The sequence below is a fragment of the Acartia tonsa genome, chromosome 5, assembly GCF_053477335.1.
Source record: "Acartia tonsa isolate MP-2025a chromosome 5, ASM5347733v1, whole genome shotgun sequence".
NCBI classification, from domain to species: Eukaryota; Metazoa; Arthropoda; class Copepoda; order Calanoida; family Acartiidae; genus Acartia; species Acartia tonsa.
In genome coordinates this window covers 21,996,460-22,013,627 of record NC_137264.1, presented here as the reverse complement: position 1 = coordinate 22,013,627, position 17,168 = coordinate 21,996,460, and the positions used below count along the sequence as shown (strand labels likewise).

At 34.6% G+C, this 17,168-nt stretch overlaps 1 protein-coding gene across 4 annotated transcripts in view; it reads right to left on the bottom strand.

Annotated features, from left to right (window-relative positions):
* LOC145319024 (uncharacterized) overlaps positions 1 to 17,168 on the bottom strand; it is a 32,220-nt gene that overhangs the window by 11,404 nt on the left and 3,648 nt on the right. For all 4 annotated transcript variants that reach the window (XM_080160844.1, XM_080160843.1, XM_080160842.1 and 1 more), the window contains exons 5-16: positions 16,405 to 16,434; positions 15,944 to 16,067; positions 14,335 to 14,477; positions 12,322 to 12,424; positions 11,557 to 11,806; positions 10,171 to 10,366; positions 8,192 to 8,258; positions 6,898 to 6,961; positions 3,906 to 4,021; positions 2,472 to 2,559; positions 1,808 to 1,851; positions 900 to 977 (exon numbers count right to left, since the gene is read on the bottom strand). In XM_080160844.1, the coding sequence (XP_080016970.1) occupies positions 900 to 977; positions 1,808 to 1,851; positions 2,472 to 2,559; positions 3,906 to 4,021; positions 6,898 to 6,961; positions 8,192 to 8,258; positions 10,171 to 10,366; positions 11,557 to 11,806; positions 12,322 to 12,424; positions 14,335 to 14,477; positions 15,944 to 16,067; positions 16,405 to 16,434 (1,303 nt within the window). The remainder of the gene's footprint in view (positions 1 to 899; positions 978 to 1,807; positions 1,852 to 2,471; positions 2,560 to 3,905; positions 4,022 to 6,897; positions 6,962 to 8,191; positions 8,259 to 10,170; positions 10,367 to 11,556; positions 11,807 to 12,321; positions 12,425 to 14,334; positions 14,478 to 15,943; positions 16,068 to 16,404; positions 16,435 to 17,168) is intronic.

Here is a 17,168-nt window from a genome sequence, read left to right as displayed (position 1 = left end):
ATATTTAAGGCGTTCCTTTGGGTGATATACTCTTCCCATTACTATAAAAATGTGTCTGAAAAATTTTTAATGTCTTTACAAATTGAAAAGCTTAGGCAACAAAACATGACACAATACAAGCAGTAAAATGACTAGTAATGTACATCACACAACAGGCAAGGCAATGATTAAAGCTTAGGTCATGCATTTGGGTTGTTCATGCTTCCAGATCACCTAAAAAAAAATTAGGGTACTATACATTTATAAATACAGTAATAATAAAAAGTAAAAAAAGTGACCGGAATAGACAAATTTTTTTAGACGAAAAAAAAATTATGAAAAAATCAAGTTAGAACAACGCCTCCAATTGCAAACGATAAATGAATGCTATATCTTTTATTTTACAAAAACCCGGGGGTCGATAGGACTTACCATTTTTTCACAATTTTAGATTGAACATGGTCTATTTTGAAATTTTTTTTTTGCAAATTTTTTGCAACTTTTTGAGGGCAAAAAAATCATAGAAGGAGTGATCTGACAAAAATTTGCTAAAGTAAGAAATGAAAGTATAGGCAATAAACTACAACTTTGCTTTTTTGAAGATCTCTCGCAAACGTTTAGAACACCGTTAAAAAACGGTTTTAAAAAAGTTGGTCGTTTGACCGGAATTGACCCAATGACCGCATTAACCCCGCACTACCCTAGTTTAATGAAAACTATAATTAACCTAAGCTCAAATGGGTACGAACACCATAGAAATATCTAAGTAACAACATCGTTTAAAATACTACAGGTATGTATATTCGGCACAAGATATAATAATAAGAAACTAAGTAAATCTAATTTCACCCAAAGTGTTACGGATGCACAGACAAATGAAATGATAGAGTAGCTGTGCTACTAAAAAAATGTTAGCATACCTGTGAATTTTACGATTGTGGTTTTTCAAGCTCAAATACTTCTTTCCACATATTTCACAAAATTGTCCAAGCGTGTCTGTCATTCAAAATAAGATAACTAATCATGAATTCAACTATCATAAAGGTCTAGAAATTATAATCTCATACTTTAGTCAAACAAAATCTGATCAAAATGGCAAAGAAAGTCTAAATTGAAAGGCAATTGAAAATTATGTACTTGTAAGAAAAAAATATAAAAATTAAATTAACAAGGATGACAACATCCATAAATATGAAGCTCTGAAATGGTAGGACAAACGAGCATTAACACTTGTAGAGTGTGAGGACTAAATAATCAGAATATAAATGTAAAAAGTCAAAACAAAATTGTAGGTAAATTGTTGAATCCAGGAAATTGTTTAAGGACGTACTTACATTTTTAGGTCTTGATTATTGAAATAGTTTGCTTATTCCAAAAAACATATCAATCGGAAAATTTTATAACATAAAAATCAGTTGTTAAAAAAGTTAAAAATCAAATGTTTAAAATGGACGTATGGACATTCTAGTAATGATTATAGAGTTGCTATGCTTTCTAAACCGTACCTTACTACTACAGGAAGACCCATGCAAAGTTTGAAGGACGGACGGACCAACCCTAATTATAGAAAAGCTTCGCTTTTAAAAATTCAAATATACTGACATACACACTAATCAAAATACTTTGACAGATAGGACAGATAGACAATTACTGCATAGAAAAACTAAAAACTGGCCTTTATCAGACTTTATTCCAAAAAAAATTCCTTAAACCTATAAGAATAAAAAATTGGTAGAGGCAGAATAATGTCTTGTTATCTTTTTTATATTTGGATACCTAACAATTATTATTTTTGAAGAAAATGAAATGATTAAATTATATCTTTCCTAGATGTTGTTCTTTTTTATGAGCATTCAATTCTTTGAAAGTCTGGGGTACAAAAAGTATAAAGTTTTAAATTAATCTGTCAAAAGCTTTTCTTTATTTTTTAAACATCATGAAAGCTTGTTGTAAGGGTGTGTAAAGAGGTGTCAACACCCCCCTTTTGATTGATTGATTAGCCATAGTTTCTAAGGGTTTGGGCCTAAGTAGTCATGGAGTAGACTGAGACACTAGACACTTGTCTAGCCACTAGGCTATCAAGCTTCACGTTCAAGCACATTATGACTTGACCAGCTGTCTCATGAGAGCTACTCATTATTACCTCACCCTCGCCGAGTATGGCAGGTGTCCCAAATTAAGTCACCGTAATGAATGACGCTTTCTGCAGAGGGGCTTGGGATAAGGGTAGTACTGATATTATGTACTTGACTATTGAGTATCCAAACTTACTCAATAATCCCCTTCTAACACAACCAGGGGAAGTTGCGTGATCATTATTGCGAATGAGAAATTCATGTCAACACATGGAGAATTGAACTCGAACTCTCATCAACGTAGCTCAGTGTGTTACCACTGAGCCAACACCCCCCTGGTGAATAGCTGTGCACGCCACTGGTGGAAACATTACCACAAAATTATATACATACTTAATAACTTTATAATTATTCCTGTAATGTTTGTGAGCATATATTGCAGGGAAATACACCAGGATGATTGTAACGCATGTGATTTTGTAATTTTGTTAGACCTTCAAAAAACCTACAAAGAAAATATAATAAAATTCATGTTGCTTATGCCTTACTTGAAGGACAAACTCCAATAGTAGCTGTGTTTTTTACATTCATTTAGTCAATTTTACAGACGAGAAATAAATGAGAAGAGTAGAACCCAATCGGTTTAGCAGTTACAAGATCTTGATCTTCAGAGTGAAAGACCGACAGGCAGACATCATTCTACTTTGTATTATACAGTATGACCCACGAAAAAGTGTTTTTTAGGGTGTAGAGCCTTTATTTCTTTATGTATCATCAAAAGCAGCATATGTTCTTGTTCTCTATACAATTTTACACAAGAAAAAGAAAAAAAATTTAATTTTAAGAATATATCAACAGAGATTTTTAAGGCCAAAGTTTCCAAATAGCTCTTAAGAAAAAGAATTTTTTTTTTTGCTTTTCATATTTTTTAATGGATGTATAATGTATTTCTGTCAACTGAAAAATAATGTTCAAAGAAAAACAAGTTTACAAATTATTTCCTTTTTATTCCACAAAAAAATATTAATTTTTCATTGCAAAAAATAAATACAATGAAGTGGTTATTTGCGAAATTGAGGCTTTTTTTATCTTGTTTCTCTCCATTTCATCCCAAAAATCAATTAAAGGGATTAATTATAACAGTTACTCCTCCCACTTTCTACTTGTCAATCATTTGGGAAATGGCCTATTATTCTTTTTAGAATAGAAAAATATCATTATTTGATATTTTATTTTAGTGCTAACTTTTTTGTTTTTAGAGTTAGGATTATGAAACAAAAACAATTTTCTTGCTTTTTCCCTACTTATTTATTTAGTTGTTTTATCTAATAAAATTTTGCTTGAAAAGTAAGTTTTTCAAAATATATTTAACCTAAAAAGACTCAAAAAATATGTGAAAAAAAAACTCTTTGAACTTAAAACGTAAATTTTTTACTACACTTTTGTATAAAGTTTCTCTTCTTTGTAACAAAAATAAAGGTATTTTTAAATTTATTTTGCTAAAAAAGATGTTTTATGATAAAAGTTACTTTTTGCTCAGTCACTTTTTCGAAACTTTAGCTCTAAAAATCTCCATTGTTCATAAAGGTAAACTTTCAATTTCTATACATATAGTCTTATGTGGAAATGTATAGAGAAGAAGAATATATACAACTTTAGATAAAATAGAATTATAGGCTATTGTATTTTGGTATTGTAGATAATCATACCAAAATTGAGTGGCTTGTGAGTAATCGTCACAAAAATAGCCACCAAGTTAGTTATATTTTCCCTTTATGTCGGTAAATCGATGGACTAACAGGCAAAAAGGGTTACTGAGTATCGTCGCTTTTAAATGATTATTAAACTTACTCTCCACACGTGTCACAAACAATTTTCTCTGTATTCTTATGAATAGCCCACACATGTGATACCAGGTTTTGCTTTGAATTGCAGATTTTATCACAATATTCGCATTTCAATTTATTCTAAACAAAGAGAGGTATATATCTTGATTTATCAATTTAATTAATACTATAAAATATCATACTGACACGGCTAAATTTATAAAGTTGTTTCGGCGCGGATCGGACGTCGCCAAAAATCTTTTAAAGATCAATGTTTTTTATCAGTGGCTGTGGCTCAACTTCGGCCCACCTCTAGCGCACCCCGATCCAGTTCACCACTAAAATGATTTAAAGATCCAGCTCTGTTAGACTGTTATTTTATTATCTATAGGCTCTGTGTTCATAAGGGCAGAAATGGGATCAACAAATATTTGCAGACGAAAAAAGCTTACTACTTTATATAATAGGATATCTGCTGGCCGCTTATTACCCTGGCTATTCTATTAATCAAAAGTAAAAATAAAGAAAAGAGGGTTACGTTATCTAGCTATTAAATTTGGACTGAAAAAAAATTTATTCGGGAAAAAGGGAATGAGATTCTGACAAAGAATTAAAACTAAAAAGGGGGGGGGGGTAAAATGTGGTGACTTGTGCCACGCCATACGAGCAATTTTATTTTGGACGCTTCTCCCTTAGTTTTAAAGATAATTGAGTGAAATCTTCAATGGGTTGAGTCACTAATTACCCCAAATTTTGGTATCTTTCAAAAAAAACAGCGGCAAGACCACCGCTCCCGCCGTTTGCCGCCATTTTCCGCCAACGCAAAAAAAATTATTGCCATGTTATTTTTTTCAACAAAATTTATCACAAGGTATATCTTAAATTTAGTGCTTCTCCTATGCTTTTGAAGATATTGGATCCAAATCTTTATAGGGTGTCACTAAGGGGGGGGGGGGAAGTTTTGACACATTTGCGTAAACAGGGAGTATAGGCTTCATCTTTGGACTGAGAGGATAGGTTATTAGGGATAAAATCATTCTTATATGATGAATTTTCCCAAGTTTTAAGATTTTTTGGATAGGCCTCCAGGTTCCGGAGCTCCAGGCCTCCAGGTCCTCTCTGTACAGGTAAAAATTAAAAAAAAAATTTTTTTTTTGAAGAGTTAGAAGTCAACCTATGAAACAAAATATGCATATTTTTTAATGTTATTCACATATTTGAAGAAAAAAACGCATATTTTGTTTCATAAGTTGACTTCTAACTCTTCAAAAAAATTTTTTTTTTTCATTTATACCTGTACAGAGAGAACCTGGAGGCCTGGAGCTCCGGAACCTGGAGGCCTATCCAAAAAATCTTAAAACTTGGGAAAATTCATCATATAAGAATGATTTTATCCCTAATAACCTATACTCTCAGTCCAAAGATAAAGCCTATACTCCCTGTTTACGCAAATGTGTCAAAACTCCCCCCCCCCCTTACCCAAAGTTTAGGTATCTTTAAAAAAAAAAGTTGGCGGGACTGCCGCTCCTGCCGTTTGCCGCCATTTTCCGCCGCCAAAAAAACAAATGGTCTCAAAATGATTCAAAATCGCCTAATTCGGCGAGAAATGCAAAAAAGAAATTTGGCGGCGGCGGCTGATACCTAAAGATTTAAAGATACCTAAACTTGGGGTAATTAGTGACACCCTATAAAGATTTGGATCCAATAACTTCAAAAGCATAGGAGAAGCACTGAATTTAAGATATACCTTGTAATAAAGGAAAAAATTTTTGAAAAAAATAACATGGTCTCAAATGATTCCAAATTGCCTATTTCGGCAAGAAATGCAATACAAAATTTTTTGGCGGCGAACGGCGAAAGGGGCGGTCCCGCCGCCGTTTTTTTATTAAAGATACCTAAACTTGGGGTAATTAATGACACAACCCAAAAGATTTTACTCAATTATATCTAAAACTAAGGGAGTAGCGCCACAAATTAAATTCCTGGTATGGTGTGGCACAAGTCACCACCCCCCCCCCCCCTTTCCACACGACCCCCTTCCCTTATTCAATTTTTTAAAATTTTATTATAGGGGTGATTCAACTTATGAAGGTGGTGATACCCTTTAGCAAAATAGATATATACCTTCCCAGGGCCTATGAAAGGCTTCATTGTAAAAGAGTTCTGTGATTAGTGGTACACAGACAGACACATAGACATACTGTTAATTTAGTTTCTGTGGGCTCTGTATTCATAGGGATAGACAAATAGTTTGAAGCCATCCTAAGACCTAAAACTGCAAATGAAATAGCTGCACCCCTAGAGGTCTCTAGGGGCACATGAGTTGGGTGGGGATGTGTCAACCCCCCCCCCCCCTCTCCTCCAAAATTTAAATTAAGTTTCAAAACGAGAAAAAAATTGGGAGGGGACATTCTTTCTAGAAGTAAGTTAATTAATCAAATGTAAAAATAAAAAAAAGGGGTTGAGTAATCTAGCCATTAAACTTAGTATGAAAAAAATAAATAATCCTCACCAGGGAAAAGGGAATGTGATTCTGACCAAGAAATCAATGTTACAATTCCTCCCCCTCCACCCCTCCTTTCTTACCTACTTCACTTCAGCAACATGAAAAAAACAAGTTTTGCGCTAACTCTCCGCCAACAAATATTTAATTTTCAGCAAGTTCAAACAGAATTCTCTGATCCAGACGAATAGAAATTATCTTACTTGGTATTATGAGTATTATTTCTTGTATTAATTTAAAATCGATTAATATCCGGTGGAACAGGTTCTCATCCACACCAAAAAAAACTATGTCTAGTATCGTATTATATCCAGTTTTCTACCAATATAAAAATGTACTATCTGCGGAAAGCTGTTAATTATAATACAATGCGAGAAATAACTAATATAAATTTTTCGGGGCTAAAAAAAACTAGTTTTAATCTTAAAATTATACATTTAATAATCGCAGAAAGCTATTTATAATACGATACAAGAATTAACTAGTTACCTCAATTTAATTTATGAATTTTTACCTCAATGCCACGGCATATCTTACTGTGCTTTTCAAGATCAGGTGTAGGACAGCCACAATTTCTGTATTTAATTGATTTCAAATTGTAATTTACAATTTAATTTAGAACAGTCCATTACACAACCTACCCCCTTCTCATTAGAGTCCTTTTCTTTATTGATTAATCCCTTTTATAAGCGAAGCTTTTCTATAATTAGGGTCGGTCCGTCCGTACGTTCATCCGTCCGTTACAGATAGCTTTTTTGTGTTAATTTATGCATGTTAGAGTTGTCCTATCAATTTCAAACTTTGCATGCGGACTCCTGTAGTAGTTGGGTACGATTTAGAAAGCAGAGCAACTATATAATCGTTACCAGAATGTCTGTACATCCATTTTAAACATGTACATCATCCGATTTTCTGATTTTTGAAATAATGATTCCTGGGACAATTAAGTACAATGTTAAAGGCAAAGCATCTCTATATTCAAGTCCTAAAAGTGTTAGTATGTCCTTAAAAATTATCCTGTATTTAAGCAGTTTTTGATAAATTTTACTACCAAATTTGTTTCTACTTTTGTTCATTTATATTTCAGTTCTGACACTCTACAAGTGTTAATGTTCGTTAGTCCTACTGTTTTAGAGCATCGCTTTTATAGATGTTGTCATCCTTGTTTTGTTATCAAGAAGGGGACAAATGCTATGAGTATTTTTTTACATTTTTATGGCATACTTGCATTACTTATGTTTGCTACTCGTCTTAAGGGAGGGAAGGATGAGAGGAAGAGGTTCAGGTGGTCAACGGAAGCTACTTAAGAAATTTTCTTAAATCTCTCTGGATAAGACCTAACATTAAAATATACTTTTGTGGTATTATACGGGGAGGAAGGGTACATTGGGCTGTTTATTCCCTAAATCCTTATAATAACGTTTTCATATTTGATGGCTTAAGAACCTAGAGGACTTTCATTAAATTTTGATTGCTTTGTTCATTTAGTTGAATGTGTGTTTTAACCACTAATTGTAATCTACAGAAGGGGTAATTTTCCGTATTGTCATTCGGAATGTACATCAATTTATCAGCCATTGTTTTATACCTTTTCATCCCTGTGCTTACCCCCCTCAAACTTTGAAACCCCTAATTTTATCCCCACCAAAGAAAAAAACTTGGAGGTCTGTGACTGTGAAGTTTTTTTTTTATAACGAAACGAGATTTGAACCAAGATTTTAACAAGTACTTTTTTGCTTATTGTTAACTGATAGGCCCATTTGAAGTTTAAGATGTATAAAAAAAGTAACGTTTCAAAATCAATCCTGCATTTTTTACAGTGAATTCTTCTATAATGATCTCTTTTTTCAAACTGGTAGAATCCTAGCTCACACTCTAAAATAAAATAAGTTTAACAACATCTATGAGCAGCGAGGCGAGGCATAACATACAAACTAGTAATGGCAATCCGTCGAATTTTTGGGCCGGATTCGGATTCCGGATTCTAAAAGAATCCGTCAAAAAAAGTGGCGGATTCAAGATTCGGGTTCCGGATTCTAGCAATATTTTAAAAAGCTTTTTTTTAAATTGATAAAAAATAAGTGCTACATATGTCCTAAAAATCAATGTTCTTGGTGTTCTCTATAATTCACTTCCGAGAATCGAACCAGATTTTAAAAGATATCTATAATACAAAGTAGAACGATGTCTGTATGTATGTCTGTCTGTTTGTCTGTCTGTTTGTATGTTTGTTTGTAGCTAAGGATCTCGCTAACCACTGAACCGATCGGGTTCTCCTTAACAGGGTAGATTCTCATATGTCCCGGGAAGGTTTATAACTATTTTGGGGGAGGGTACCACCACCCTCCCTAGAGAAATTAAAATTTTTTTAAATTTCTCAATTTTAGAAAGAGAGTTCAACGAAAAACAAACGTCAAACGTACATTTTTTTTTATTTTTTCTTTTAAAATCTAAAATAAGAAATTGAATTATTAAATTCGACTCTCTCCTCCTCAAATGCCCCTAGAGGCCTCTAGGGGCGTAGCCGCTAGTTATAAATAATGATGAAAATCTTTGCCTTCAAAGAGGAGGAGTTGAAAGAAAAAACTCCAGACGCTAATTTTAGCCTACAAAATAAGAATCCGGAATCCACTATTAAAAAATGGATTCCGGATCCGGATTCGGATTAAAAAATTGGGCGGATTCCGGATCCGGATTGCCAACCCTAATACAAACAATTGATAACAATACATCAGAATAATAGAATATATTTTCTTGTATTCATTCGAATCTGGTGGATAGGAACCGGTTCTCATCCATATGAAAAAAACTATGTCTAGCATCGTATTATAAACCGCTTTCAACGAATATAAAAATGTACAATCATAAGATTAAATGGGGTAGAAAAAAACAGAGGGGGGGGGGGGGCAGGCATTAAACGCCACCTCCCCGCCCATCCTCCAACCGTTAGGGGTTGATATTACAGATTGAGGGTAGTAATAGTAATTAGATTTATTTGCTAAGTAGAAAGATCATTTAATAGTTACTTAATTTTTAAGTTCTAACCTTAATTTTATCCTCCTATTATATAAAGAAGTAAGCTTTTTTTGTCTGTAGTGAAGGATCTTGCTAACCGCTGAACCGATATGGTTCTCCTTTAGAGTGAAGCTTCTTATAGGTCCCAAGGTGGTTTTAGGCTGTTTAATTTTTATAAAAAAGTCGTTGTAAGGTTTTAAGTTATTTTTCTGGACATTCGTATCCCTTCTAATATCCCTAGATACTAGGAACGCAACCGCTAGTATAATATAAAACACCAGTTTATGAAGAATTTTTTTTGCGGGTATAGTCCCTTTCATGTTAACGCCCCTTAAGGAGCGATTATTCGTATTTTCACAGTAGCTGTCCTCCTATTTCTAGCCCCTCGCGGGGGACTCTAACCTTGCGGGGCCAATTGCCTAACCCTGTGGGGCAATCACCTAACCAAATATAACCTAACCTAACCTAAAATAACTTATTAAAAGCAATTTTAAAAATACAATGAATCGCCCCTTAAGGTGCGTTGCCACGAAAGGGACTATATCCTTTTTTGATACTTTAATATGTAGTAATTTGGCCGGTTATCCGGCAATTTGGCCGGATATCCGGTATCCGGCCAAAAAAATATCCGGCCCAACCCGCGGAAACATGTCTCTAATATGATGCAATAAATAACTATTACAGATCAGGGCAATTTACAAACGAAATTGTGAAAATTAACTTATATAGCATCCATATAATTCTTAATATAAAATCGATAAGTAATACTTACTTGTACAAGCCACTTTTTTAAAGTGTAATTTCATGTGATTTTCAATCTGATGAGTCTCTATATTCATATGTGTGCAAATACCACACTTTGTTCGGTATTCTCCATATATTCCCTTATTCCTTGTTACCATAAAATAACCGTAGTTTCCAGACTCCAGTGCGTTCAAAATGCCATCATACGTGTAAAAGTCTCGTCTCTAAATAATAAAAGGACTTTTTTAAATCGATGGTTAAAAACTAAAATTTACAAAATATTAAGTTGTTTAAGAAAATATCAATGTTTTAACGAGACAATCAATAACACCGGTATTAACGTTAGAATGGTACCTACTGCAGCTATGTCTGGCTAATGGCACTAATAGTTCGAGTAGGGGGAAAGCTTATGCCCTTAAACAGGCACAACCCATTACTATGCAGTTAGGACTTTCAGACAAAGGTCAAGCACTCAAAAGGTTAGTTGTCTATTTGATGTTACTTCACACCTAACATCTTTGGGTATCGAATCCCATTACAAGCGGATGATACTTTAGCTTCTCTAGAAACAGATCTATAGTATAGATGTATATACAGACAACTAAGTCCTTTCCTTTTTCAAAGACCTCTTTCATCTGCTTGTAAATAGTTTTCTGCTACTTGGCTGTGTTAATATAAGCAACACCATTGGTTGATTTTCAATGACCCAGTATGAGGGGAGGGGATGGGGTAAAGGGGGTGGTTGGGGTTATTGTTGTCTTAGCCAGCTGGAAGAATCACTTTATTAGAGTAAATAAAAATCTAGTGCAATAATATTATATATCAAAAAGCATAATACAAATAATGATAATACTACAGAGGTGAGATTTAAAGAGATCTTGTTAAAATGTTTGTTTTTGCGTGTGAATACTACGAATATCATAACACTTATCAAGTTGCCATCAAAAATCCAAATAAACACATTTTTCTATAAATATATTTCTTAGTTGGCAACTAAAAACGAGAATTAATGTCGTCGTTTAAATTTTGCGCAAAAATGCCACAAAATTGTTTTGTTGTCACGGCATTGCTTGCCTTCAAACATAAACAAACATATATTTCCAGCTCTTGAAAATTGACCTCAGTCACTAGTCATTATTTAGTCACTCATGATGTTCAACATTTATTTAACTGAACAGCCAAGCCCACAGAGCTTACACCCCTGGATTTATGGACGGAGCCTATTCTGGCCTCAGAATTTTTAAATTTACCTGACGACGGAATTACCTGAATTCCTAACTAATTTTAAAACTACTAATAATGGAACGGCTCCATCCCGCAGTGGCTAACCAACCAACCAACCATTTAGTCACTATTTAGCCTTCTGCTTGTAAAGGTAGACAAAAGGACTTTATTTAAGAACAAACAAATGTACCTTAATAATTGGTCTCATAAACTCCATCAATTTCTTTGCTTTAGTCTGGTTACTATCAAACTGATCTTCAGTGCATTTTTCTCCAGATTTCACCTTTTCAACAATTTCAGCAATAATATCAGGGTTGGAGTTTTTATTTGCATCTATCAGCTCAGGCTTCATACCAATTGAAACGCATTTCTTAAACCGGCAGTATGAGCATAAACTTCTCGTCTCCTTTGTAATCTTACATTTGTAGCCAAAGGCACATCTAAGAAAAGTATAAATAAAAAGTGTCTTTTTTTCGCAATATTACATAAAATTGAGTCAAGTTTCCAGTCAAAAAGCGCTTAGGTTATACTGCACTTAATTTTGACTTAACGCATAATTATTAACAGTTTGTCCTAATAAACACATTTGACTGGAAGCTTCCACAAATTTATGAAAAACCCAAAACCTGGTGTCAACATTTAGTAAGCAATATATGTCCATTCAATTCATACAATAGAAACTAGGGACAGCAATCCATCAAACTTTAGTGTCGGATTCTTAAGAGAATCCATCAAAAAAAGTGGATTAATCCGTGGATTGCGGATTCTTGTTTTTTTTTTGCGGATTGGGATTCTAGCAATATTTTTTAAGGTCTTTTTATCAAAATAAAATAGGGATTAAATCTTACTGGGTATTGGGAAAAATCTAAGGTTGCATTTCTAGCCCCTATAGCGACCATTTTCTAACCCTTACTTAACTTACCCTACCCCAAAATGAGCATAAAAACTTTTTTACCTTCTAACTGGACACTTGGCAAAAAAACGTGAACATGAAGAACATATTGCAAGACCTCCTAAAGATTTAAAACATTCTGAATTGTCGCCACATACTTGACATACTGAAAAAAAAAACATAAATTCAGCAACATCCATGAAATTATAGCACAAAAAAATCTCTTATATGTAAAAGTAAGACCAGCAAAACAAATTGAGAAAAAATTGAGCAGTTGAAAACAATTAATTGTATGGTACTTTTGGTTGCGCCTCTAGCATCTATGGGCTCTTTATTCAAAGGGATAATGAAGGAAAGAAAAAATAAAATATAAAAAATCAAAATATAAAAATAAAACAGCCTTAAACTATTTTAGGACCTATAAGAAGCTTAACTGTAAAGGAGAACAATACCAGTTCAGCAGTATGCAAAGTCCTTCGCTACATACAAAAAAAAGCTTACCACTGTATATTATAGGATAGATTCTAAGTGGCCATACGAATTTTAATGCAAAATTTAAGCCTGCTATTTTTTATAACACCTAAGAGTTAAAAAAAACAATGAAAAAATAATATATAAAAAGACTTGCTATCAGAGTGGACTGTAGAATAGTTGTAAATTGGTCAGAAAATTTTTCAGTTCCTAAGTTTAATAGCATGAGAGAAAAACAGATTTCCTTCAAATAAAGGAGGATGTGCACTAAGATGGTTTGGGCAGGAGGGGGGGGGGGGATGGTTAATCGAGAACCCTTAGAGCTACATAGCTAATTTCGGATTTAAGCTTCTGCAGGGCTATAGTTACTTTAGAGAATATCGGTGACCGCCGCTCCCGCCGAATACCGCCGTTTTTTTGCATTTCTTACCGAATTAGGCAATTTGGAATCATTTGAGACCATGTTCTTTTTTTCAAAAATTTTTCTCCATAAAACTAACCCTGCGAGGGAACTTATATTTTCAAATTCCCGTTTATCAAGATACAAACATCTTAAATTCAGTGCTTCTCCTGTGCTTTTGAAGATATTAGAACAAAATCTTGTTTTGTGGGTCAGTAAATAAAGAATAATATAAAAAACGGCTGGTTGACTGCCGCTCCCGCCGTTTATTCCGCCGCCGCCATTTTTTTGGCATTTCTCATCTAATTAGTTGATTAGGAATCATTCGAGACAATGTTGTTGTTTTGGCAGTGGCGATGAACAGTGGTCACCACGCCGTTTTATTTAAATATTTTTCTAATGACCAAAGATTATTATCTAACATCTTTAAAAGCGCAGGAGGAGAACAGAATGTCTTGATTAACAAGAATTTGATTTTTTGGCGGCGGCATAAAACGGCGGGAGCAGCGGTCAACCCTCCGTTTTTCATTAATCTTAATTTACTGAACCACCAAAAAAGATTTTAATCTAATATCTTCAAAAGCCCAGGAGAAGCACTGAATTTAAGATGTTTGTACCTTAATAAACGAGAATTTTAAAAAAATTATTTCCCCCCGCAGCGTTAGTTTTGAGGAAAAAAATTTTGAAGAAAAATAATATGGTCTCAAATGATTCCAAATTGCCTAATTCGGCGAGAATTTTTTTTTTGGCGGCGTTGGGAGTGGCGGTCAACGATATTCTTAATTGTAACTTTGGCCCTACAGTAGCTTAAATCCGAAATTAGCTCACTCTAGCTCTAAGGGTTCTCAAGTAACCCCCCCTCTTGCCCAACCATTGTATTGCACATCCTCCTTTTGTGTTAGACCATTACAGACAGACCAAATGAGTTATAGAGTAGATGCGCACTTGTTAGGAGAAGCTCCACAATAAATCAAATTTTTCCTTTAGAAAACAAATGACCGCCAGAGCATTACTGACAGACTGACGGACAAAGAAAATTATATATAATGGATGCTTATTGGTTTAGATAATCTTCACAAGAAATTGCAGCACTCTAACTTGACTAGCAGTTGAAAAAAAAACATTTCCCTTTAAACGTAGCTGCGTATCGGAATGATGGACGCTTTAAATTAAAGAGTAGCTTCGCTACTTAAAAGAAAAGATACCTTTATTACTACTGACTTTAACCTTCTCAGGCATCATTCCGACTGCTAAACATTTGGTGTAGCGACAACTTTTACAGTCCTTTCTTGTTTCCATGGTTATCTCACAGGCATCAGTATTGAAAGTGCAGGTTTGATTGCCAGACCTTAATAAACAACATACTAGCGGCTAAACCTAAAGAAGCCTCTAGGGGCACTTAATGTGGGAGGGAGAAAAGTCGACCTACCTCCCCCACCCTCAATTATAATATGGGTTTCAAAAAGTAAAAAAAAAATTATTTTTATTGTAAGGGTGGAGATAACCTCCCCCAAAACATTTCATTGACCTATAAGAGGCTTCACTGTAGAGAAAAAGCTTACTACTTTATATAATAGGATATCCTTATCTTATATTTTTAGAGTAGAAAAAAAGGAATTTTTATCTACCTACATTAATATTTTCATAGATAACGCTCAGAAAAATAGCCTAAAATTGACAAATAACCAAATCATTCAGTTAGAAAATTAAACTTTCCTTTCCCTAAATGCATTCAGTTGTATAGCTATTTGTGAATGGGAGTAAAAAATTTATTGCATCAGAACTATGGCTTCATGGTGCTCCCTGAAAAGGCTTTGAGGATTAAAATCAGGAACTTTCAAAATATCTCCTTCCCAGCCTTAGGAATGACGAAAAAGCCACCATTTTTTAGGGTTTATTGAGAGTTGGTAAATTTGTAGAGTTTTTTTTTTGATATTTTCTCTGGCTAGGAACGAGATATTTTGAAACATACAAAAGTTCCTGATTCTACTCCTTATGGCTTTTTCAGGGATCACCATGAAGTCATAGTTCTGATTCAATAGATTGTTTACCCATTAACAAATAGCTATACAATTTATGTCTGGTAGCAGGGGCGTCCAAGCTTTTCATTTTGGGGGGGGGGTAAAATTTTTTAAGGGGGGGGTAAATCGTTTTTTGGGGGTGAAAATGGCGCGCTAAGCGCGCCGCAAATTTTTTTTACCCCCCCAAAAATTTTTACCCGGGGGGTAAAATTTGCTTGGGGGGGGGGGGTAATTACCCCCCCTGAAACCTGTTGGCAGGGGTAAATTTAGTTTACCCCCCCCCCCCAAAATTTACCCCCGGGGTAAAATTTTTGGGGGGGGTAATTTAAATTTTATTAAATATATAGTATTAAAAATGCGCGCGAAGCGCGCAAAAATTTTTTTTATTAGAGATTTTTTATTTTGGGGGGGGTATTTACCCCCCCAAAATTGTTTGGGGGGGGGTAAATACCCCCTCCTAAATGTTTGGGGGTGCCTACGGCACCCCCAGGGTAGGAGTAAATTTTAAATGGGGGGAGTAAAATGAAAAAAATTTTGGAGGTGCCTACGGCACCCCCAAAATCGTTTGGGGGGGGTAATCGCCCCATTACCCCCCCCCCCCCTTGGACGCCTATGTCTGGTAGCCAACGGTTTTTAGACTTAAGATAAATTTCAAAGCATCCAGAGGTGTATTGTAATTATAAAAATTATTTGCAGGTTCCCGCTTTGGTCTCAGATAAAAATGTCTATAATCGACCCACCCTAATGGTCACGGGTCAAACATGTTCTACACAAAAATGATTAGAAAACAAACCCTTTTCTTGGAGCAGCTCTTCTAAAAAAATTCACACAGGATTTGCAACAAATTGCTCCATAAGAAGGAGCAGCAAATGCGACGTCACCACAGACTCGACACTTTTCAGTTGCCGACAGTGGTCCTTAATATTGAAATAAATTGAAAATAAGGGGAGGTGGTATTTATCTCCAATGTGCCTAACCCTGCGGGATGCACATAACCAAATTGTCTAGCCTGTGCTCAATGAAACCTAGAATAGACCAAGGTAAAACACAAACATATAAAAAAATAAACTAGCCCTTCCCCCTTGTTTATATTTTATTTTTAAAAGTTGAGGAGGGAGGGATAGAACAATGGACATTTAATTCAATTGTAGAGTTCTAACTAAATATCTAACAGATTTATCTAGAAAAATTCCAACAATTTAGATATCATTATTAGTTTTGGATATTCTAATATCATATAAAAATTCAACTTACTTGGTTTTTTCTCAGTTTTCTTTTCCGGATCTATAAAATAAAATTTTTAGAATGTAGAAAATAATGGTTAGTCATATGAAGTGCATTTGAGAATAAAATTTATCACTAGCACTAGTAGCTACGCCCCCAAGAGACCTCTAGGGGCATTTGAGGAGGGGGCAGTTTAATCCCAAAACCTATTTTTTTATTTTAGATTTTTAAAAGTTAAAGAAAATTTGGGTGGGGGTGGGGGGGGGGAGGGGTCAACTCGCCCTCCAACCCAATTTTATATTTTAGTTTAAAAAAATTTAATCTAATTTATTTTGGGGTGGGGGTCATTTTTTTCTAGGTGCGATTTCTCTTGGGACGGTGTTGGTACCCTCCCCCTAAATAGTTATAAACCTTCCCGGGACATGAGAAGCTACCCTGTTAAGGAGAACCCAATCGGTTCATCAGTTAGCGAGATCCTTTGGTACAAACAAACAAACAGACATCCTGTTACTTTATTATAGGACTAGCGGCTACGCCCCCTAGAAGCCTCTAGAGGCACTTAAGTCGACCTCATCCCATTTTAAATTTGAGTTTCAAAAATGTAAAAAATATAGTTTTCGGGGGAAGGGGGATGAAGACACCCTCCCCAAAAATAGTTTAAAACCTTCCCAGGAAAGCCATGAAAACTTTATTCGCAGAAAGCTGATATAAGTTTTATTAACAAAATGGGTTATGACATTTCAGTCAAGCTAAAATTGAAAGCTTTGTGTTAAAGCCTCAAAAGTTGAAACACA